General features: G+C 37.1%; 1 protein-coding gene across 1 annotated transcript in view; it reads right to left on the bottom strand.

Annotated features, from left to right (window-relative positions):
* LOC118850913 (receptor-type tyrosine-protein phosphatase N2-like) overlaps nucleotides 1-23,474 on the bottom strand; it is a 180,221-nt gene that overhangs the window by 45,174 nt on the left and 111,573 nt on the right. Inside the window, exons 6-7 of the mRNA XM_036760537.1 lie at nucleotides 18,158-18,235; nucleotides 164-283 (exon numbers count right to left, since the gene is read on the bottom strand). Coding sequence (XP_036616432.1) covers nucleotides 164-283; nucleotides 18,158-18,235 — 198 coding nt within the window. The remainder of the gene's footprint in view (nucleotides 1-163; nucleotides 284-18,157; nucleotides 18,236-23,474) is intronic.

Here is a 23,474-nt window from a genome sequence, read left to right as displayed (position 1 = left end):
ATTCTCCTTGATACCCTTTGGAGGAGGGCTGCTTGCATCCTTTCCAAATGCAAGTTTATGGTGGGTCCCAGCTTAGGTCAAAGTAGATTAAGTAATATTTGGCTCAGGATGAAACCGCACATTGACTGTCAACTTTACAACCAGATCTATTTGACTTAAGTACCTCGTAGATGTGGTAAAGGTTGGACCCTTCATCTGGCCAATAGTGGTAGCACTGCTTGACTCCGTTTTCCGTGAGGGGTGTCAGCATGACAATAACAACGCAGCCGTTCTCCCAGACCATCTGCAGACAAAGAAAGACACCGTGGCCACACTGTGACTGCCTAATTACCGCGTGACACGTATAATTACTGCACTCAGAGACACAATCAAAATTTATTCCATTCACAGGAAATTTATTTCATTTTCATTAGACACTTTTACTCTGCAGCTGCTTTCAAATCTCTGAATAAAATGGGACCATATTTTGCATGCTTCCATGAGATATTAAAAAATTTCCAATGAATTCATTCCATGCTTTAAAAAAACAACAACTCTGTTCTATGTTCAGCTGTTTGGCTTTCCAACTTTTGATCTGGGAAGGAAACTTTCTATAACGCTGCATAAAATATACAGCATGGTAGCTGATGTGGCATGGAGCAGAGGAGCCTGCTGCCTTCTCAATATAAAACAAACAAACATTTGACACGCCTAGTTTTGGGTTGTTGAGATTTTCCATATCTTGAAAGCAGTTGGCTGGGTTGATCTGCAAAGAATCATAACATTTCTGGACAATCTGAGGCTTGTTCCCAAGCTGTTTCTTTGAAAAGAAGACAACACTTAGAAAACAGCATTAAAAAATTGTATGTCCTCTTGGCCATACCAAAACATAATAAGCTGCTGTCCAAACTACAGCAAGTCCATAAGGAAGGAAATAGTCTTAATGAATGCATTTAACAATTTGGGATAGCCACCTATGGGGAACATAAGTACCAAAACACATCAAAGAAATGTCTGTAAAATGAAAGGCCAAAACAAGCAAAAATGGCCCTATGGAAATGCTTTCCAAACACAGCTTACAACTGTGTGAACGCCCGCCTAGGAATTAATACTTAACAACAGCATAATCACTAAAGACCATTATTATTATGGGTATACTGATGTTATATTTGCTGACTTTTATTAGCATATTAAATTACAGAATGAAAAGGAATCTGGCCTTTTTTTAAACAAAGGGTTACATTAACTTCAGAGAAATATTTATAAGCAACTACATTTAGATGTAAATTTAGTAAACCAAAAGGGCCCCCTATTTCTTTTAAATGCACAGAGATGATAATCCAATTAGATCCTCCCTCCCCCCCGTTTTTTAAAGCTACAAAATAATTCTCAAATACAAATGATTTCTCTTCATTGCTCATTCTATTAAGCCCTCCCCTTTAAATTATATTTTATAAATCAGACACATGCATAATATTTTCCTCCTTTAATATTGATTTATACTCCCATGTGATATAAACAGTCAATATCCTTAAGGCACCTCATTGTGTATCATTTAGATTGGAATTTAATGTAAGCCAGCGAAGTATTTAAGGAAAAAGTCCACAAATAAATGTGAATTACACTCAGTCCCATTTCCTTCTTGCAAATCCAACAATAAGATAAGAATTCAAAACATGTGTCTTACTTTGAGCTACCCAGGCTTTAAAACTAGTTCCACTAAATCGGTACTTTCATCACATAACAATTTAATGTGCCTTCAGAAGGTATAGAAGCTCATTGAAGCCATTACGAAAATGAGGAGAAACACAGATTTTATGAGTGTAATAAAAATACAATGATCTAGACCATAAACTAATCATCTAGCACTCTGCTTGTGCCACCCAAGTGTAACATTATAAAGCCCACTCATTTAAAGAGGAATCCTTACAGTTGGGCAACATCTTTCATTGGTTCAAACACACAGCATTTCATTACGGAGGGTCTGCCTGGCTCTCTAAAGATTTGGTTAAGATTAAATCCAAATGAAACTTAATTTAAACAAACAATTTCAAAGGCACTCTTGGGTGTAATATATCTTTTTAGGTCACTGTGCATAAAAGCAGAAGGAGAATTTTACTAAATCAAACAAACAGGAAGCCCATTTGGGTATCAATACTGCTATTCGGTTCATGGTAAGGATTAGCCTTTCCATTCCTTACTATTTAAAACATTTCTTATCAGCAGAAACTGGAGCCTGCCCCAGAACTGAAAGAGCATTTCACTATATTTTTACTATTCTAGGATGTAATGTAGTTGTTTCAGAATGCATACAACAAATAGGTTTCTAATTCGGAATTTGAGAGAATGGAAGATGCCAGTTACTCAGAAATTCTGGTTAATTCGGTTAACACATGCTATCCTGGGAGTTCTTTCTATAGTGACATCCTTCTTCCCTTCCTCTTACCCCCATCCAACCTTTCTCTTTCCTAAGACTTAAGGGTGAATGAAAGAGCAGTAACTTACAAATGCAAATTATTATTGCAAAAAATTCCTCTGAGACAGGAGATAACTTGTTTTTCTCTTTCAGGAACCATAATTCAATCCAATAAGCAATTATTAAGCACTTAAGGTGTATAAGATATTGTGTTTGCCACTGCTGTATTCTTTCCACCATGCTGCCCCTGATTGTGGCACTACATTTAGCCTGGTCTCAGATCCACCATGGTGCATCTTAGCCATCTTTCTTCATTTCTAATGTGTGAGTACACATTCCTCCTCTCCACCTTCCACTTCTTGCTCAGTAATCAGGTCAACACCACCATTCCTATGATTCTACTTAGAATCCCTGTGATTTCCAACACCCAAACACCACTCCCTGGCCACCACCCTCATATGTAGTTTTCCTCTATTAGAATATAAGTTCTTTGAGGGCAAGGACTGTCTTGCTCTTGTATTTGTAGCTCTAGTACTTAACACAGTGCCTGGCATATTATAAGTCGTTAATAAATACTTTTTCATTCATTCATTTCATGGTAAATAGAAAGAAGAGAAATAGCAAAATTCCTGTTACTAAGGAGCTTAAAATTGAAAACTATCTAGTAGTGTAGTAAATAAAAACCCTCTATCAATCAACCAGTCCTAACCCCAAGGTATCCAATGACTCTATAGTTTTATCCAGTAATGGTTACTATATTCAAGAGTTGGACTGGACGACATTAGAAATGTCCTTTCCTAGAGCCAACTGGTTGGTAAATGTTAAATGACGGTACTTTTTCTGAATTTATCAGGTGGGCAAAATAAACAGGGTATCCCAGAAGGGCCCACAGCATTCTGGAATGTCACCTAAGCCTATCCTTATCTTTGAACTGAAAGTGACCTCTTTTCTCTGGTCAGAAAACAAAACAAAATCCAAAACAACACCAACAGCAACAAAAAACTCAAGGCCCATCATCAAACCAAAGCAAAGTCTTCAAAAACAGTCTTAAGGTTTTCTGGATTGGTACTAGAACTTTGTGTAAGCAAATTCTAAGACTGGCTCTCTTTAGTGTGGCGAAAATGTTACTTAATGATTAAATTTATTCACTCCACACTTACTAAGTGCCTTCTGTGAGTAGGTACTAGGTATATAACGATTTCTCTCAACTGAAGAAATTGTCACTGCTACCCTGCAACCAAAGGTGTGTGGTCTATAAATCTGGAATAGAGGTTGTTACAAACATAAACATGTCATCTCTCTGCATTCATTTATTATAGAAGGGGAGAAAAACATCATGTCAGGTAGAGGAACCAGTTCAGTTTAATATTGGATGCTGGCTATATCTACAGAGTGGCGACACAACCAGTTAGAAAAGAAAATTAGCCAGTCAGTCATTTGGTCTAAATGATGTCAAATGATGACAGTTTAACCTACTATTTCACCAAACTGACTGGTTACTTCACTGCCCCTTCCCATCTCCACCTCCTTTCTAAGCCATCATTTTTCTGATCCCCCAAATCAAAATGAAATTACAGGGGAGGAAAAATTTCTTCAATTTCAAAATGCACCTCATAGGTTTGGAACAAACGTTTAGAGCAGACTCCTGTAAGGTGATTGCATTGGCAAAAACAAAAACACTCCTTCCCCCACCCCCACCCCCCCAAGCTTCCCTGTATAGTGAAAACATTAAGCTTTAGAAACTCCAGCAAGACTTCATTTATTAAATTCATGGAAAATTGAGATCACTGAATATCATAAAAGTACACTATGTATATGTTTTCGTATATACAGACATGCCAGTAATTCAAAAAAATGGTAACAAAATCATGGTCTCACGCAGCCTGATTCAATCAGCCCCTTGGTTGTTTGCAGGAAAACGGATGCTGTTAAAGTGTTTGAAAACAGATTGTTCTCTAGAGTAAGTTATGCATTTCCTCTCTCTCCCTTCACCATGATTTTGTTCACATTTGCTTCATGGACTGTGCAGAGGCCAATTTTAGCCCAGCCCTGTTAGAATGACCTCAAATTCCAAATTAGTGAGGTTTCACTGTGTTGGGCACCTTATTTGTTGGGTGCACATGACTGACATAGAACCAGATAGATCTGACAGATCTGGGCATTCTGATTTGCTGCCACCCATCTACATAGCCCTTTGAGGGCAGAGGTCCTGAAACCTTGGTCCTGCTTTACCAGGAGCAATTTCTCAGCAAGCATAGCAATTACATCCCATGAATATCTGATTATGCTGTAGTCACAGTCACCCTAAACAATCAACACTCTGGTAATGGCACTCAAGGTCATATGGAGGCCACTGAAGTCTCAAGTTGTTCTATTTATGTATTTTTTAGGAAGATGTTTTATTAACATATTTTTACATTATCCCTCCCTATAGAATGTAAGGTCCTTGAGGGCAGGGATTGTATTATTTTTATCTTTGTATCCCACTGCCTGCCAACTGGTACATAGAAGGCATTTATTTACAAAATATGTTATTGATTGTTGGATTCATTAAGCATTTCTTCTAAGTATATTTTTGAAGGAAGTAAATATGACCCTGTTCAAACATTGATATAGCTATCCAACTATTTTTTCTTTCAAAGGACTAGATTACTTATAACATAGTACGAAATACATTTTAGAGCTCTGCATTGATTGTCAATAGGGATAGAGACAAAGGGAAACCCAGTCCAAGCATGAAGCCAAAAGTTGATTTCTGATAAATAGCAGTAACCACCTCTAGAGTGTTTTTCCTCTAGCAACAACACAAGAGTTGCCCAAGGGGTTGGGGGGGGGAGCGTTAAATGTAATACACTTGCAATTTTATTGAAAACTACAGTAGACTTCTTTGAATAGGGTGTAAGAACATGCTTATTTTTCAAGTACGACAGACTCAATATGTCTTGGTGTGCCTATCGTGTGAATTAGGGATTTCCATGGCAAGCACAAACACTCATAAGTCAGAATTTTTTTAAGTGAACAGTTGTACAATTACTATTGATGTATTTATTCTCAATAACTTGACATGTACGTTAAGTTACCTGGGCCCCAGGGAGCATTGTTACTTATGAACTACTCTCTGCTCAGCCTGCTTTCATGTTCCAAATTAAATATGCATATTTTACACCTTAGATAGAAGTGGCACTTTTAGGCTGCCATGCTTTTCAAGATGAGTACCCATTAAGAATGCATCAAGCTCTGTTCTATGCCAAAAGAAGAAAAAGGACTGTGAATCAAAACTATACTTGAAAGCTGAAAATTCAGTAGGGTTTCAGCTATGATACAAAAGAAGAATAAGTAAAAGATATTCAGGCATTTTGTTTTACTTTAAGGAAAGATTAATTTCAAAATTTTAAGATGGGTTAGGAAAGAGCATTAGGGACTAAAGTTCTTATAAATGTATTTTCTTTAAAAAATGATCACCATTGCCTGGACCCAAGATGGGATCCTACTATTTACCACCCTGCACAAATGTCTTAACTTCCTTGGATATCAATTTTTGTATTTGTAAAATTGAGATAATTCTAGCACCTTTGTGCTTTTCAGACTTTAAAGAGCCATATACGTGTGGGTTGTTATCATTTTATTACTATCCACTACCCAGTTGTAGTATAGAGACAAACTGCATAACCATCCATTAACCCACGTTTTCTATTCCCCTATTTTAAGTGAGAAAAATGGGGTAGGGAAAAAGCAGCTATTCCAACAGTGAGTAAGGCTGGCCCTCAGAAAAATGGTTAAATCAGCAAAGTTAGTCTTTGTGACCCCACCTTTCTAGACCCCACCATTTTCCTACTTTCTAATGCTTCCTCTCCCCAAGTGCTCTCCAGCTGTACAGCTATTCTGTTAGAATCTGAGGAAAGTTATCTAATAAACCCACATTAAAGTGGGTTGTTGTTTGTTGTTCCATCATTTTTCAGTTATGTCCAACTCTTCTTGACCCCATTCGGGTTTTTTTTCTTGTCAAAGATACTGGAGTAATTTGCCATTCTCTTCTTCAGCTCATTTTACAGATGAAGAAACTGAGGCAAACAGGGTTAAATGGCTTGCCCAGGGTCACACAGCTAGTGAGTGTCAGAGGCCAGATTTGAACTTAGGAAGATGTTTTCCTGACTCCAAAACCAGCACTCTATCCATTGGGCCACCTAGCTGCCCTACACTTACAGTATTAGTATGACTTAATGAGTTACCCTTTAAGTCCAGACAGTAAGCACAGTGCAGTGTGGATACAAGGTTAGACTTGGAATCAGGAAGACCTGGGTTGAAATCTCACCTCAGATGCTTGCTAGGCATGTGAACCTGACCAAGTCACTTGACTTCTCTTGCCTTAATTTCCTCACCTGTAAATGGAGGGGATTGGACAGAGGAGAAAATACATATACCACTTCAGACATTTCCTAGACATGGTAAACAGGGGTAAATCTTTTAATTTATCTGAGCCTCAGTTTCTTCATAGGCCAGATGGGGATAATAATGTATTTCTCACTTTACTGAGCTGATTTGTAGAAAACACTTTAAAAATCTCAGTGTTATATAGTGTTTACTAGTAAGTGTCAAATATTATTAGCTATTAATTATTGTGTTAACTATTAAGAATGTGAACTTCTATACTTGAGCTAAAAAAATCCATGGTAAAGTGTAGGATGAGGGAGAAATTACTTCAAAGTTCATATGAAAAAGGCATATAGCCCATCTACCCAAGGAGGTCCAAGACAGAAAGTTCCCTATATTCACCAAAATATTCATAACAGCCTTTTTTTGAGACTGTGAAGGACCTGAATCAAAATAGGTGACTACTGATGGAGAATGGCTAGGCAAATCATGGTATGCTAATGTAACAGAATATTACTTTGCCATAAGAAATCATCAATAAAAAATAGTGAGAGGCGCAGGAAGACTTGGATGGTCTGACAGAGTGTTGTAAGCAGAACTAGGAAAACAATGCACAAAATGACTACAACATAGTGAACAATAAACAACAACAAAAACCATGAAACTGAATACTGTGCAATGATGGCCAAGCTTTGCCCAAGGAAAGAACTAAGAAAATCCATCTCCCTTTCTTCCACTGCAGGGGTGGGGAACTATAGTTCTAGAATATTGCTAACAATGTCTGATACAGTTGATTACTGACATTTTGCTGACATCTTTTGCTTCACTCTTTGTTTTTTAAATCCTTGTTACAAGGGATGGTGCTCTAGAGAGAGGAGGAGGAGGAAATACATCCAGAAGTGAATTTAATATTAAAAACAGTAGGCATCAATAAAAATAAGACTTTTATTTTAAATAAAAAGGGTAGGGATTTGTAGTAAACTGCAAACTCACTGAGTTGACAGGACGATGAGGTAGCTCGACAATGCTAATGCAGTATTAGGATACATTATCAGAAATATAGAGTCCAGAATGAGAGAAGTTAAGGGCATTCCATCTTAGGAGGGATACAGAGTCCATCTGGAGGGTCTATTGAGACAGTAGAAGGAGTTTAAATTTTACTATGGGAGGATTACTTGAAAGGACTTGGAAAGTTTCATCTGGAGAAGAGAAGACTTGGGGGAAACATTATTAAAACCTTCAAATATTTGGAGAGTTTTCACGCAGAATTGAAAGATTAGATTCAAACTTGGCTCCTAATGGGAAGGTTAGAATGAATGGGTGGAATTTATAGAGAGGCAGATTTCTGGTTGTCATGACAAACTTTCTAACAATTAGAGTTATCTAGAAATAGGATGGGGCTTCCCTGAGAGTGAATTTTCCACCCCTGAAGGTCTTCATGAAAAGCCTAGTGTGTCATTTTGGGGGGATGTCAGAGAGGGAGCTCATGTTCCATCTAAGAGTTGGACTAAATCATTGCTAAATCAATTCTTCCAACTTAAGCATTCCATGGGCTCTTTGTACCTAGAACAAAGCCTTGTGCAAAGCATATTCTCAATAAATATTGGATGAATTGAACTGAAGGAAGAATACTGGCAGAGCAAACTTCTTAATGTCATCATCTTCAAGTTCTTTAAGTTGGATGTGGGGCCTTCATCTTCAAAGATGCAATGCTAGTTTGCTCATTGGTCCTTTTGAGTGCTTGACTTCTTAGAAAATCTGATGATTATGTCTGCAAAGTGGCCATTTCTGCTTCGCAATGCGATTTTCATAGAGGTGGGGGAATAATTTGAAGGCAGATATGTGAGCTCCTAAATCTGTATTTCCAACTTGAATTAGAGATCTATAAATGCCTCCTGACCTTAAAAATGAATATGAAGAATTTGAAATACTTATTGTCTATAACAATCATTCTTAAAATTAATCATGTACTGCCTTATATCATATATCACTATTTACTTTGTTGATTATTTATTTTGTTAATTACCTTTATAGTCATTAATTTCTATCTTCTCTTCCCAACTAGATTGTGAATGGGCGGGGGCTCTGGCTTATACTTCTTCATATTTCCCACACTTCTAAGAATAGTGCCTTCCTTAATATATGTGCTCATTTAATCAGTGGATTTAAATAAATTAAGACTACTAGTTCTAAAAATACAGGATGCATTGACCATCATTAAGCATTAATGCCAAAATACCCCAGAATGTTTTAAAACAAGTGGATGGTAGATCTGGCATCTAGACTTTATTTTAGGTTAGAGTAGATAAATTAATATTAATAATAAACATTAATTAAACAATAATTGAAACTTCATGCTGATTCATGTGACCTAAGGGTGCCTCCTTTTGGCCTTTTTGTCTTTCTTCCTATTAGGCATTATATGAAATCTAGGCAAGAGAGGTCATAACAATTTTTAATAATTGAATTTGTTTTGAAAGGCAGCATAATTTGTTGAATAGATAGGACAAGACTGGAAAATTGGAAGGCAAGAGTTCTAATCTTGATAGCCCTCTCCCTACTGTATTATCCAATTAGAACTACTCCTAGGGAACTGAGAATTAGAGTGATTAACCAGAGTGATTAATCTGGGTCTTTTGAAGACCCAGATTAATGGAGCAATGGAGGTGGCTTTGGCATCTCCTGAAAAAGATTTGAGGCTCATTTATTAATCACTCTGTGAACCTCTCAACCAAGGCAATGTGAATGACCCTCACTTCTTACACTCACACTCTAAGAGTGCAAGTCATCTTTCTGAGATATTTTTTCCCCTTCATGACTGTCACTGCTATTCATTTTAACCTAATTTCATGTGTATATAAATGTTGGAAACTAGAGAAGGAAGGGGATGCTAAACACAGTGTGATTTGCTTGGAATCTAATATTGGTCTGGACTTCCATATTTCCTTGTGACTAGGGAAAGTTTGCTAACCTTTACTTCCCTATATACAAATAATGTTTAGATGGCAAGTCTCTAATTTTGTTTTGAGAAGCAAAGATGACTGAATAATATTTTTCAAATAGAAAGTGTAAATGCTGGATACTGCAACATATAAAGTATTATTTTCCATTTTAAAAGACAATGTATATAACTCACTCCTTCATAGCATATGACTTAGCATATGAACTTCTGGTTCAGATGGATATAAATTCACAGCGTAGACTCATATTCATGCATCTGTCTTTGCTACTCTCATTTTCAAGGCAGCATATGGAAATAATCTTGCTTGCAAAGCAGTTGGCTTCCATTTTCATCTAGTACAGTGACTGACAAATAGTAGGTGCTTAATAAATGCTTGCTTGAGTTGGTTAAGTTTACAGAGATTCCTATAGCTCAAAAGGGAATTCAAACATAATAACTGGTAGCATTTATATAGCACTTGAAGATTTGCAGAGCACTTTACAAATATCATTTCACTTAATCCTCATAACCATGGGAGGCAGTAGTTTCTATTGTTCCCATTGTATTAAAGAAAAATTTCCCATCTTTCCCATCTTCTGTTTTTTTTTTCCTGCCCACTTATCCACCTATTCAATACAAACACGTTGAGCACTTCCTCTGTCCAAGGTACTCTATCAGAAGAGCCTTTCCTACAAAAAATCAGAACAAAGGCTGTGCCTCATTGTCAGAATCAGAACCCTTCAAAAAGGCAGAGGAACCAACAGAGGTAAATTCCATTCTGGATTAAGCTCTCCCCAACAAAGAAGAACTGGTTGCTGAGGAGGAAGTGAAGGGAACTGGGTGGGGGGTGAAAATGTCTACTCCATTTTGCCATTTGTAAGAGAGGAGAGGAAAGCTAAGTTTAATCTGAAAGGAACCCTTGATTTTAGGAGAGAAGATTTCAAAGGGTTTTAGAGAAAAGATAGCTAGGCCTCTATGGATTTAAACTCTGCAGGGGAAGGTAGACCAGGAGGAAAGGGATTCTCTCAGGAATGGAATTCTGAAGACACAAAAATAAATAATTCTGAGGAGAAGGAAAAAGGTGAATTGTCTAAAGAGGCCAATGTGAATGCACATCAAGAAACACGAATTTTAAAAATACAGAAGATGGAAACATAGGAGGTAATAGATGCATATAAAAGCATGGCACAGACCTATGAGGATAATGTCAGGAGTGTGAAAGTACAAAATGAACTGAAGAAGGTAGGGAAAACTCAGGGAAAATCAAAGTGTTTGGGACTTTTTAATTTGTCACTATATTGGAGAAAAGCAGATCAGAGAAGGGACAGCAACATCATTCAGGGTGGCAGCTATGCTTAGCTCTTACTTTGCTGCTGTTTTCTCTTCCAAGAAGAATGCTCTTTTGATGGGGAAGAACAGAACAAAAATGGGTATGAGGGAGTTTATGACCAATATTAATGAAACAATAATATTGAAGTCTTCATCTATCCTTAATAAGCTCAAGTCTCTTGGCCCAAATGATCAACACCTCAAGTGACTAAAATGACTACTATGGATAAGTTAGGGTGGGGGTTACTGCCAGTGGTGTTGGAAAGCTTGTAGAGAAAGAGGGTTTTACACAATTGGAGAAGGTTGAATGTTCTGATTTTTTTAAAGGGAAGTAAATGGAGTCTGCAAACTATAAGTCAATGAGCTTGCCTGGGATTCCTGACATGCTAGAATGTATTAACAAAGGGATGGTTATTTGCTATCTAGAAAAGAAAGTGGTGACTAGAAAGATCCAATCAAAAACAAGTCATGCCACTGATGATGAAGCATTTGCTTACCCACCTTCTGATGGAGAGGTGCTATGTAGAATGGGACACACATTTCTGGACATGGTTCATATGGGAATTTATTTTGCTTTACTATGCTTATTTGTCACAAGGACTGAGAGAAAAAAAATGACAGCTAGTTTTTAAAAATTTAATTTAAAAATAGGTCACTCCTGATTAGCCAATTTCCTTGTTGATAATTTTATCAAATTAGTCCATAAGACTATGCTATAGTTTATATAGATTTGAGCAAAGTACTTTTCATAAAAATCACTCCTGTCACTCTTGTGGAAAAGATGGAAGCATGTAGGTTAGACGGTAATACAATTAAGTGGATTCAGAACTAGTTGAATCCAAAAGCATACTCAAGGACCAAAAGAATAGATTTGGATGGTCTTCAGTGGAGTTTCTCAGGGATCTGTGTTTGGTCCCATGACACCTACCTAACATTTTTATCAACAGCCTGGTCAAAGGCATAGATTTCAAATTTATAAAAACCGAAGATGATGCAAAGCTGGAAGGGATAGCTAACATACTGATGACAGAATTGGGATTCAAATTGCTATTAACAATCTAGAAGTCCAAATCTAATATGATAAATGTAAAGTCTTCTACTTGGTTAAAATCAGCTTTGCAAGTATAAAATCAAGGAAACAAGAATAGAAACTAGTTTTTATGAAAAAAAAATCTGGAAATGTTAATGGATTGCAAACAACGTGAGTCACCAGGGGGATGGGAAAGCCAAGAAAGCTAATAAAATTTCAAAGCTGCATTAAGAGAAACATAGTGTCCAGGACTAGGGAGATGATAGGACTGTGGTATTGTATCTTCTTTAGACCACATCTGAAATGTCATGGTTGGTTCTGCACAGCACATTCAAACAAAGACATGGATAAGCTGGAGAGTGTCCAAAGGAAGGGTGCAAGAATGGGGAAAAATCCTTCTAAATACTTTGTGTTTTAAAGATCAGAGAATTTTAAAGCTGGAATGTACTTTACAAGTTACCCAATCCAAACTTTCAACCAACACAATTGTATCTTTTACAACATGCCTAGTAAACCTCAGCTTGGATACTTCTAGTGACAGGGTTCACTACTTTACAAGGACATATTCTTCATTTTTGTTGGACCATTCCTTTTTCCTTTGAACCCAAATCTACCACCAGTATTTTTCACTAGTTGATTGGCTCTAGTTCTGTCCTCTGGAGCCACACAGAGATGATACATCATAATAGTGGGAAAAGTGTGGGATTTAGAGTCGGTTCCTCATCTATAAAGTCACTTTTGGTTTTGCCATTTGATCCTTCCAGGTATCACTCCTCCACATAATTTGAAGACCACCATCGCATCTCACCTGAGTCTTGTCTTCTGTAAGATCAATATGCTAAATTCTTTCGACTGTTATGTGATGGCTCCTACACTCTCTCCCTCCCGATCCTCCTCCTCTGGGACACTCTTTGATTTGTACTGTTCCTCTTGAAATGTAGTATTCAGAACTGGACATAATATAACCAGCAGAGGGTACAGTCAGTATGACATCCCATGCTCTATGACATCTCATGATTTTATGCTCCAATTACTTTACCCCGACATTGCATCAAATATCAAACTAAGCTCACATTAAGGTAGTAGTTAACTAAAAGCCTCAGATCTTTTAAAAATGAACTACTTCTGCCCATTATTTACTGATATATGATTTTTCAACCTAAAACAGGACAACATTCATCCTGGTTAAATGCTGTAAGGCATTCTAGGAGCATTACTGAATGATTGGTAGGAGTTCATAGGAAACACAAAACCCACGTGCACCTAACTTTAGGTAATAGATGTATTCTTCAAAAATGGTATATAAATCAAATTTTTACAAATCAACTTATTTTTAAACTACTAGGGATGCTCATGAAAGGAACTGCTTAATAGGGGAAGGAATCACTTTGTGAATCAGTTAACCCCTCATTTATTTATTTTCACATATTTGGTTTCAATTCAATTCAGCAGTTGTTATAGATTCTACATTGTATTCTGCAGGGAGACAGAGGGATATGACAGAAGCAAAAGACCTTACTCAAGAAATTTATTCTGTGGGTATAACTAACATTTACATGGTCCTTTAAGGTTTGTAAAGTACTTTCCTCACTATAACCTGGTTAGGGAGTATTAGATATCACTATTTTATAGAAATGGAAATTTAGGTGTAGAGACATGAAGTTATTTTCCCAAGGTCATCCAGTTATTAAGGACTAGAGCAGGGGTGGGGAACTCACAGCCTTGAGGCCACATGTAGCCCTCTAGGTCCTCAAGGGTGGCCCCTTGACTGAATCCAAACTTGAACTTGTCGCCTCAAGGCCACAGGTTCCTCAACCCTGGACTAGAGCCTCTATTTGAACTCAGGTAATCTGGCTTTAAGACTAAGGTTCTTTCTACTACAAATCATACTAGAACCCCTTGTACTGGAATAAATCAAAATGCCTCATTTAAATGCAATTCACACACTAGTCAAAACGTCACCTTCATGACGTCACTGATTTACTCTGAGAATAAAGGAGGAACATCAACAACAACCCACATAAAGATGGGAGAAACCTTCAATCAAGCTCCTAGAGGTTTTCTTTGATTGGCATTATTCATTTTCCATCACTGTTAACACCATTTTTTTCCAGGCTAGACTCTAAGAACCACTTTTCTCCCATCATCTATATCCATTAGTCAGTCATCTCATTTTTTTGTTGTTCAGTCATTTCAGTTGTGTCCAACTCTTCATGACCCCATCTCTAGCCCATCTTACAGATGAGGAAACTGAGGCAAGCAGGGTTAAGTGATTTGCTCAGACATAGCTAGTGTCTGAGGCCACATCTGAACTCAGGTCTTCTCGAGTCCAGGTCCAGTGTTCTATGCACTGTGACACCCAGCTGCCCCAGACATTTTATTAAATGGTGCTTTGTGCCAGGTGTTATTAAGCCCTTGGGATACAAAGAAAGACAAAAACCATTCTCTGTTCTCAAGAAGCTCACAACCTAATGGGGGAGACAACATGCAAAAAATTCTGTTCAAACCCCAAAAGACTCACAATGGAAAATGCTATCCACATCCAGAGAAAGAACTTTGGAGTCTGAATGTAGATGGAAGCATACTATTTCCTCTCCTTTTCTTTTGTTGTTTTGTTTTGTTTCTTCTTTCTTATGGTTCCTCCCATTTATTCTTTTTATTTATTCTTTACATCATGACTAATGTGAAAATATGTATAATATGAATGCATAAATAGAGCCTTTATAAGATTGCACACTGTCTTGGGGAAGGGGGAGGAGAGGAAGGGGGAGAGAATTTGAAACTCAAAACCTTTGGAAGTGAATGTTGAAAACTAAAAATAAATAAATTAATTAAAAAAACACCTCTGTTCAACAAGATATGTATGAGATAAATTGGTGTTACTCTCAGAGGGGAGGCACTAAATTAAGGAGGACTGGGAAAGGTTTCCTGAAGAAGGTTGAAGGAAGCTAACCTGTCAATAAGTTCTGTTGGATTCCTCCTTCGAAATGTCTCTGAAACTCATATTTTCTTTATATTTCTACTGATCCAGGGCTTCATTACTTATTACAATAGCCTCCTAGTAGACCTCCCTGCCTCTCTGTCATCCACCTTGGACACTGCTACTTTTCTTGACCAATCCCACTTCGCAATGGCCTTTGACTCTCAATTCCTTTAGCCACCTCTATAGAATAAGAGACCGACTTAAGACCTTTCAGAAAACTGTAATGTCCAGGAACAGCTAGGAGTGTTGTAAACTGTTCAGAAGACCTTTAACCTATAATCATGCTCAAGACAAAAGAAAACTGCTTCAGAAGTCATTTTAATACATGTAAATTTTTTGGTTTCATAAAATTCAGTTTCTTAGTTATCAAAAGAATTTTTAAATTGCAGTTGACCTCAAAGATAATGGCTGGTGGATATGAAGAGGTCAAATCATATTAACAAAAACAGCTTATGGCGAGATGTAAAAGGCATCATCAGGGCACGTGACCAGAGAAGGAGATGGACCAGTCAAGTAGTAAGAGTCAGACAGTCCAAGAGCTGTTCTGGGAACCAGCAACTAATTTAAAGATCCCTAGGAAGTATCTATTGGATGGATGACCAAAAATGGTTTATCGAAGGACATGGATTGAATTACAGAATATCAGCACTCAAAATTATTTCATAGGCTATGCAGTCCTGTTGCAGGCTGCACCAGTGGAGGAGATGTATACTCTGATCAGCTCCCGAATGCACGCAGGACTCTAATAATAACATGCATATAACACTTTAAAGTTTGTAATGAACTTTACAAATATTATGCCATTTTATCATTATAACAATCTTTGGGAGGTAAGTACTATTATTATCCCCATTTTACAGATGAGGAAACTGAGACAAACAGAAATTAAGTGGCTTACCCAGAGTCACACAGCTGGTAAAGGCTGAGGCTGCATTTGAACTCAGGATTTCCCAACTCCAAGTCCAACATTAACCAAAGCTTTATCCACCTGCATAAAGCAGGGATGAGGAAGCTATAAACCCCAGCAGGGTACTTTTCAATTGTCTCAGGGCTTTTTTTTTAAAACCACTTCTACCTTTGAACTTTGTAATTTAAACGCTTACTAATAGGAGAATTGCTGAAGTCTTCTGAATTGTACCAGCCTGAGGTGTGGAGAAAAGACTATATTCTTTAATGACTTAACTGAAGTTATTAAAGAAAACTTTAACTTAACATTTTCAAAGTGTGTTGATACTTTAGTTTGTAGTAAACTGAAAATTTATAGTTGGTAAAGGGGAGTTTGGACTGAGCAACACATAATTGAAATATCTACCAATGCCATGTGGAAAAAGCATCCTGTGTAGGGTTATTCATAGTCTGGGCAATTTCAATGTGTAAGTGATTAATAACCCTCAGTTAGTCAGAAAATGCAATTAGAGTATTGTTACTTCACAAAAGTGTGAAGTGGTTAAAAAATTCTGTAAAACATCTCTACAATTAACAAAAACATCTCTACAATTAACACACACACATAGTAAGATTTCTGAGTCCTAATACAACTACTGAGAGAGAAAAATTACAACAAAAAATTCTTAAGCCACCAGAAGACAAAAATGAGATATGCCTCAAAAAGACAAAGGGTGTTGAACAAGTCTAACTTTAGGACATATGCATGAAGGATGTAGGCCAGCCATGCAGTGAGAGGGATAATGGGCAACTCAAATGTTATACTGGTATTTATTCAATATTAAGAGACTTAGAGGAATAAAAATTGCAGGTGACCTTAAGGATAATGCCTGGTGGATATAAGGAGGTGGAAGCTGATGAGCAAGGACAACTTAGGGCAAGATTTAAAAGGCCTCCTATGGGAGATTTAAGGAAAGACATGATAGGAACTGAACAGAATGAGAAGGAAGAGGTGGGTTGCAATCTGAACTGGCAGAAGGAGTGCCCACACCAATGAGATCATGGAACCATCAAAATATCAGAATACATGTTTGAAAAACCCTTTGGAGATGTTTACTTTCTTCCTTTTTACAAATTAAAATTAGCAAACGAGGTGAAGATGATAAGTTCATAAGATAGAGTAGAAGTGCTTCTAACATTTTTCACACAACCCAGAGCTGCCCTTTAGGTACAGATTCACCCTACAGGTTGTCTTTTCAGTCATGTCCGACTCTTCTTGACCCCATTTGGGGTTTTCTTGGCAAAGATACTGGAGTAGTTCACCACTTTCCTTCTCCAACTCATTTTACAGATGAGAAAACAGGCTTAAGTGACTTGCCCAAGGTCACATAGCTAGTAAGGGTCTGAGACCAGATTTGAAGATGAGTCTTTCTGATTCCAAGTCCAGTGCTCTATCCACCCAGCTACTCTATCCTATAGGCAAAGCTGACGTGTATGTAGCACTTTAAGGTTTACAAAGCACTTTATATATGTTATTTCATTTGCACCTCACAAAGCTATTAATATCCCCATTTTATAAACAAAGAAAATCAGCCTCAGATAAGTTGCGATCAGAACATTAGAGGTGAAATTTGAATCAAGGTCTCTCCTTGACTTCAAGTCTAGCTCTCATTGTAAATAAAATACCACTGACCAGATTGAGTATCTTTTTGTTGCTGTTCAGAAGATATCCTTTAGGTGAGGCAATGTCACAGTAAGTTCTTTTAGGATGCTCCAGTAACTGAGATGGTCTTTGCAGAAATTCCTTTTTATTTCAAATCATATTAAAGTGAGGTTCTACTCTGTTTCCTTAAATTTAATTTGTGAGTTGGCAAAAGGAACGGGATTACTTCCCATGTACAAAAGCCCCTTCTATTCTTATCATCCAATCATATGAATTCTCTAATTTCCTAGGGCAACATGGACATTAACTATTAAAGGGAACTTTTACATCTTTGAAACACCCAAGTTTCAAATGCAATCATTTTGGAAACAGGCTAACACACATCTTTAATTTTTAAATGAAATGACCAACGTAGGATGTCGAATCAATCAGGTATCTTGGCCCACACAACTGTGGCTGTGTTCTAATGAACTTAATAAAGCCAAAGGAAGTAGTAGCTGATGACCAGTTGGATAAATTCCACTTTCAGAAAGGGTTTAACTTAAAAAAAAAAGACTTACCTGCCAAAAGTCAGCCACAGTAGCTGGAAGTGGTCCTTGGGTAGCAATATACGCAGGATTTCTGGGATCATGATCCATCTGAGAGATAAAATTACAACAAAAATTACTTGGACTTTTTTTTAAGAAACCAGAAGATAAACATATTTAAAGCAGAATGGGCAAAGAAAACTTAGACTGTATTCTCTTGATTTGTGATGTCATTTTAGTATTCAACCATTTCAGAGATGGAAAAAAAAACAAACAAAAACCTCTTAAAAACTTCTGTCCTTACCACTCTTCCCAAGTAAGTGGGAAACTGGCCCTGTTAAGTTTGAAATCCTTTACTACACCTAAAATTGGGATTACATGATCAACATCTGCAAAGAAAGGAGGCTCACTAGCCCAAACAATGCCAACAAATTAATTTATTTGAAAATGTGAGCCCTTACTCCTAAAAAAACAACCCTAAAAACATTATCCATTCAGATAGAAATGGAGGAAATGGAATTCCGGCTAGTATTCCATTCTGGGACTTTCAGCCCCACCTTGTAGGGAAATTGTGTAAAAGTATGCAAACGTTATACATCATTCTGTCTATGTTGCCAGTCTAAGTGCCCTCCAGCTTTACCGAAGACATGGCACAAAGTATAATGGGCCCATTTATTACTACCAGAGAATGTGGGATTGTGAGACAGTAAACTCTTAACAGAGAGAGAAAACACCACTCCTCCATGAAAAAGAAATAAACTCTTTAGGGCCCTAGAAAGGTTCATTAATAACTGGGATCTTATTGGTTGTTCTGAAAGTGTTAACTCATCTCACATGGGTGGTTGTTTTTGTTTACTCCCAGGGAGTAGTTCACACTAGCTGAGTCATCATCAGCCTTGAGTCCAGGGATATTAAGAGCCCACAGTCAGATAAGCACTTCACAGAAGAGTGGTCCCAGCCTTCAAGTAGCTAATTTCCTATTCTATTTCCACCATGCCAGTGAACAAGGAATTAAAAACAAACAAACAAAAAAAGAATGCAGTTGTGGGCTTTCTGGCTAGTTGATTTGTCCAAATGCATCCTGCTAGCCTCAATAGAGGATGTTTGGCTTGAAAGACCTTAATTATAACATTTAATTCAAAGACTGACTGAGTAGGAAAAAAAGAGGTTGAGAAACAAAGCCTTGAGAACCAAATAGGATTACAGTGCTACACTGAAGGTTTTCAGAGCAATAGGGTGTGTTTCTTTTCCCTAAATCCTAAGCCTCAGTCAACTAATAAAGAGGGGGGTGAGTGGGAGGATATTAAACTCAATGTTCAAGAAAACTTTCTGGTAGAATTCTCAGATTATTGGATGGCCTCCTACAAAAAATGTTAGAAGCAAAACCAAACAGATTTCAAAGGGTGAACTGTCCTAAGGAGTCATTCTATGCTGGTAGAGAATTTTCCCAGGTGAAGACATTTATTTGTTTGTTTGCTTGTTAGACTCATTTATGCCTTTCTTCTTTGTCTTGAGTGCGCCAGTCTTATTTACAGGGCCCACTGAAAAGGTATTTCACCATCTTGGCTTTAGCATTATGATTAAGGATTTGTTACTCCGAACAATGAAGTTGTGAGATGTGTGACCATATGCAATGCTAAGCATTAAGTTATGGTATTCCAGAACCACTTCAAAACGTTGCTCTAAGTTTAAATTTTAACCAGGGTAAGTACAAGACAGATTCCTTCTAGCAGGCATCTCCTGAATTTGTTCAGAGCCTATCAACATTTTCCGTGGTGATGGTTGTCAGCATAAAAGAATGCACCTTATAATTATGTGCACTATGAAAAAGGAAAAGCACATAAAAGAACAGATGTAAGTTATTCTAACAGAACAACAATGTGATACTTGCTGGAAAAAAAAAGATACTGAGGAAGGAAAAATGCCTTTGATGCTCCTAATTTTCTGATTCATAATTAAAACTGGACCTAGTGTTGAAATTCACCACGACAAACACAATACAGGTAAATTATGTTACTCTCATTGAAAGTACCAATTAAAATGTTGCAGAAGGAAAAAAATAAGAAAAACCTCAGTAGAAATAAGAGTTTTTGATTTTTAAAATATGTTCTTGTTGGGGTACAAGGAGGGGGTAGTGATAGCTCTTTAGTAGGACCTTGGCCTCTTTTCTGTAAAGAGTTGTACAGAAAAATGAAAACTCCACCATCTTGTCAAATGGGTCGTTTGCCAAAAGCAATTGGAAAGGCAAGGCATTTTAAACTGCTGGTATATTTGAAATAGTTACAAATTAAACAGCATTCAAAAGAACAAATATGTGATTAAGAGCAAAAGTTGGGAATGGTATAGGGGAGGATAAATAAGTCAATGTTTATGAAAGGTCATAATTTATTTTACAGTGATTTTTTAAAAATATTTTTTAACCAACCACCTGTTTGTGCGTTAAAGACAAAAGCAAAGAAAATCAATGATGATGTAAGTAGTATTGTCAGAGAAGAAATACTTCCAAACACTCAACTATCTAGTAAATCAGGCCTGGGCCACTCTTGGTATTTTAGCACTAATCAGCTGCTGTCAAAAAGCTGCTATTTGGAATGTGGCAAACATCATAATGAGCGCAGAGTGGAGAAATGTGTCATCCATTTAACAAGAATTCAAAAGACAATTATAGTTAGTACATTCCAGGCACATTCTGTTGTAGAGAAAACAATTATGGGCAGGAACACTTTTTGCTCATAGCAAATATAAGGCAACAGAAATTCCTATCATGCTATTAGCCAGTCGATAACAGAATAAAAATAAAGCAAATATTTAACTACTTAAAATTAATATGTCTCATTGACTGCTACAGGTGTTTTTTTTTAGAAAGGTTCATATTTGAGGCTATTTGGGATAAAGAAAATACATTAACACTAATATGTACGTATATATGTATATACACATGCAGATACACATAATATACTATGTATATTTCTAATCAAAGTAATTGATTGAAGATCACAGCATATATGCCTTGCAATCTATCCACTCTAGTGGCATGGAACAACGACTCATCAATTGTCTTCTCTCCAAAATTTTCCTATCTCTTCTCCCTGCTTCTCATTTAAAAGAACACTTCCTTGAGTTCTATTCTTTATCTGTGTGAATGTGTATATATATATATATATATATGTGTGTGTGTGTGTGTGTGTGTGTGTGTGTGTGTGTATGTGTATATATATGTATGTGTATGTATATATATATACATACACATACATGTGCATATGCAAAGCCTCCCCATATGTGTGTGTATATATAGATAAAGAGATATAGACATATTAATATATGTAATCAACCATAGAACACTGGGCTTGGAGTCAGGAAGACTCCTCTTCACAAGTTCACATCTGGCCTCAGACCCTTACTGGCGATGTGACTCTGGGTCAGTCACTTAACTCTGTTAGACTTTGTTTCTCTTCTGTAAAATGAGCCAGAGAAGGAAATGGCAAAGCACTCCAGTATCTTGCCCAAGAAAACCCCAAATGGAATCACAAAGAGTCAAATATGACTGAAACGATCCAATGACATAAAGTTAGAAGGGACCTTATGGTTGTCTAATCCAACCTCTCATTTTGCAGATGAGAGGTGACTTGACAGAGGTCATATGGGTGTTGACTGCCATCACTAGGGTATACTCAAGTTAAATCTGCATAGAAGTGCATAGGTTATATAACCCGTACATATATATATATATATGTATATATATGTATATATATATATATATGCGAACACCATCTAGGGCTGACACTGAAATCATAAGTGAAGCATATGTCAATTTGTTAATAAAAAAAGAGACATCTGGCCTGTACAAGCTCCAGACCCAACTCCAAGTTTCCACCAGTGAACTTGCCGTACAAAGTGAAAAGACTTTGTTTCTGTGAGCTCAAAGTTTACGTGCTTTCTCACAGCACTAATAGGTTGGTGCATTTGGAGAAGCAAAGTGGTGCAATTATTAACCATTTTCTCTCATAATGGAAATTTTCACAGTAACACTGCCATAGCAGACAAGCCAGTATCACAGTGAACCATCCTTAGAGGTGGCTTTGTGATTTCATGCAAAAAGAGGATCAAAGATCATTGCAATCCAAGTATAATTAAAGGGTGTAATTTTGCTTTTTACTAAGACTAGTCCCCTCCCCTTGGCCCCCAAAAGAAAACCATTTGTTTCAGCTGAATCCTTTATTCATGAGGAGGCTTGAATTCCTAAGATGTGGCAAAAATCAAATAGAATCTAAGGAAGGCTCATTCTTAGGCTCTTGTAAAGTGAGTAGTTTTTGTGTTGTTTTGTGAAGATCTGGTTCTGTGCCTCAAACTGGAGAATGGCAATTAAAACCAAAACAAAACAAAAACTGCTGCTGCTTGATTTAGACTTGAGAAACTAGAACCTCTAAGAAGAGGACTTGGAAACAATTTTCTCAACATTGTAAACAATTCTAACTTCTCCTTTCTCTATATTCTGCATATCAGTAGCACGTGGTACCCAGATTCTGAAGCTTTGAACCATCTGAGAATACTTTCGGATTGAAGAGCTTTTTGCTGATGTCAAATGAGAAGACAAATAAGTAATATTCTTCAAGTCTGATGTCAAATGAGTAGATGCTAAACCACCAGCTTCTATTAAGTATAGCTTAGATAAAAGTAAGGGGCAGCTAGGTGGTGTAGTGGATAGAATTCCAGGCCTCAGGTCAGGAAGGCTCAATCCTTGAGTTGAAATCTTGCCTCAGACCCTTACTAGTGGTGTGCCCCTGGGCATGTCACTTAACCCTGTTTGCCTCAGTGTCCTCATCTATAAAATGAGCTAGAGAAAGAAATGGCTAACCACTCCAGTATCTTTGCCAAGAAACCCCCCAATGGGGTCAAGAAGAGTCAGATAGGACTGAAAAACAGAGATAAAAGTGAAATGGGCCATTTCAGGATGATCCTACCTACTCTAAAATTTTATACACATTGGGAAGAATAAAACTCTCGTTTTTCTATAGTCTCTTTCCCCTCCTACATTTTGATTCCAACTTCCCAGCAATATAATTTTACTATCATTTAAGGCACAGAAAGGAGGATAGTTTCTTAAATGTATATAAAAAACCAGACTGGACTTAAAGTCAGCTTCATCTAGTACACACAAGTAGAGTTGAATATGGTAATAATAACCGTAACTGACATTTATATGGCACTTTAGGTTTGCAGAGTGCTACTATCTCATTGTCATATGTATGCATATGACTATTCTTCTGAAAAAATAATCCTCTTTTAGTGAAACAGAAATCTACAAGAGACTCAGGAGGCCTCGGCCATCACTTTTTCTTTCCACCTTAAT

This window comes from Trichosurus vulpecula, chromosome 5, assembly GCF_011100635.1.
Source record: "Trichosurus vulpecula isolate mTriVul1 chromosome 5, mTriVul1.pri, whole genome shotgun sequence".
In the NCBI taxonomy this organism is placed as follows: Eukaryota; Metazoa; Chordata; class Mammalia; order Diprotodontia; family Phalangeridae; genus Trichosurus; species Trichosurus vulpecula.
This window is presented reverse-complemented; position numbering and strand designations above follow the sequence as displayed.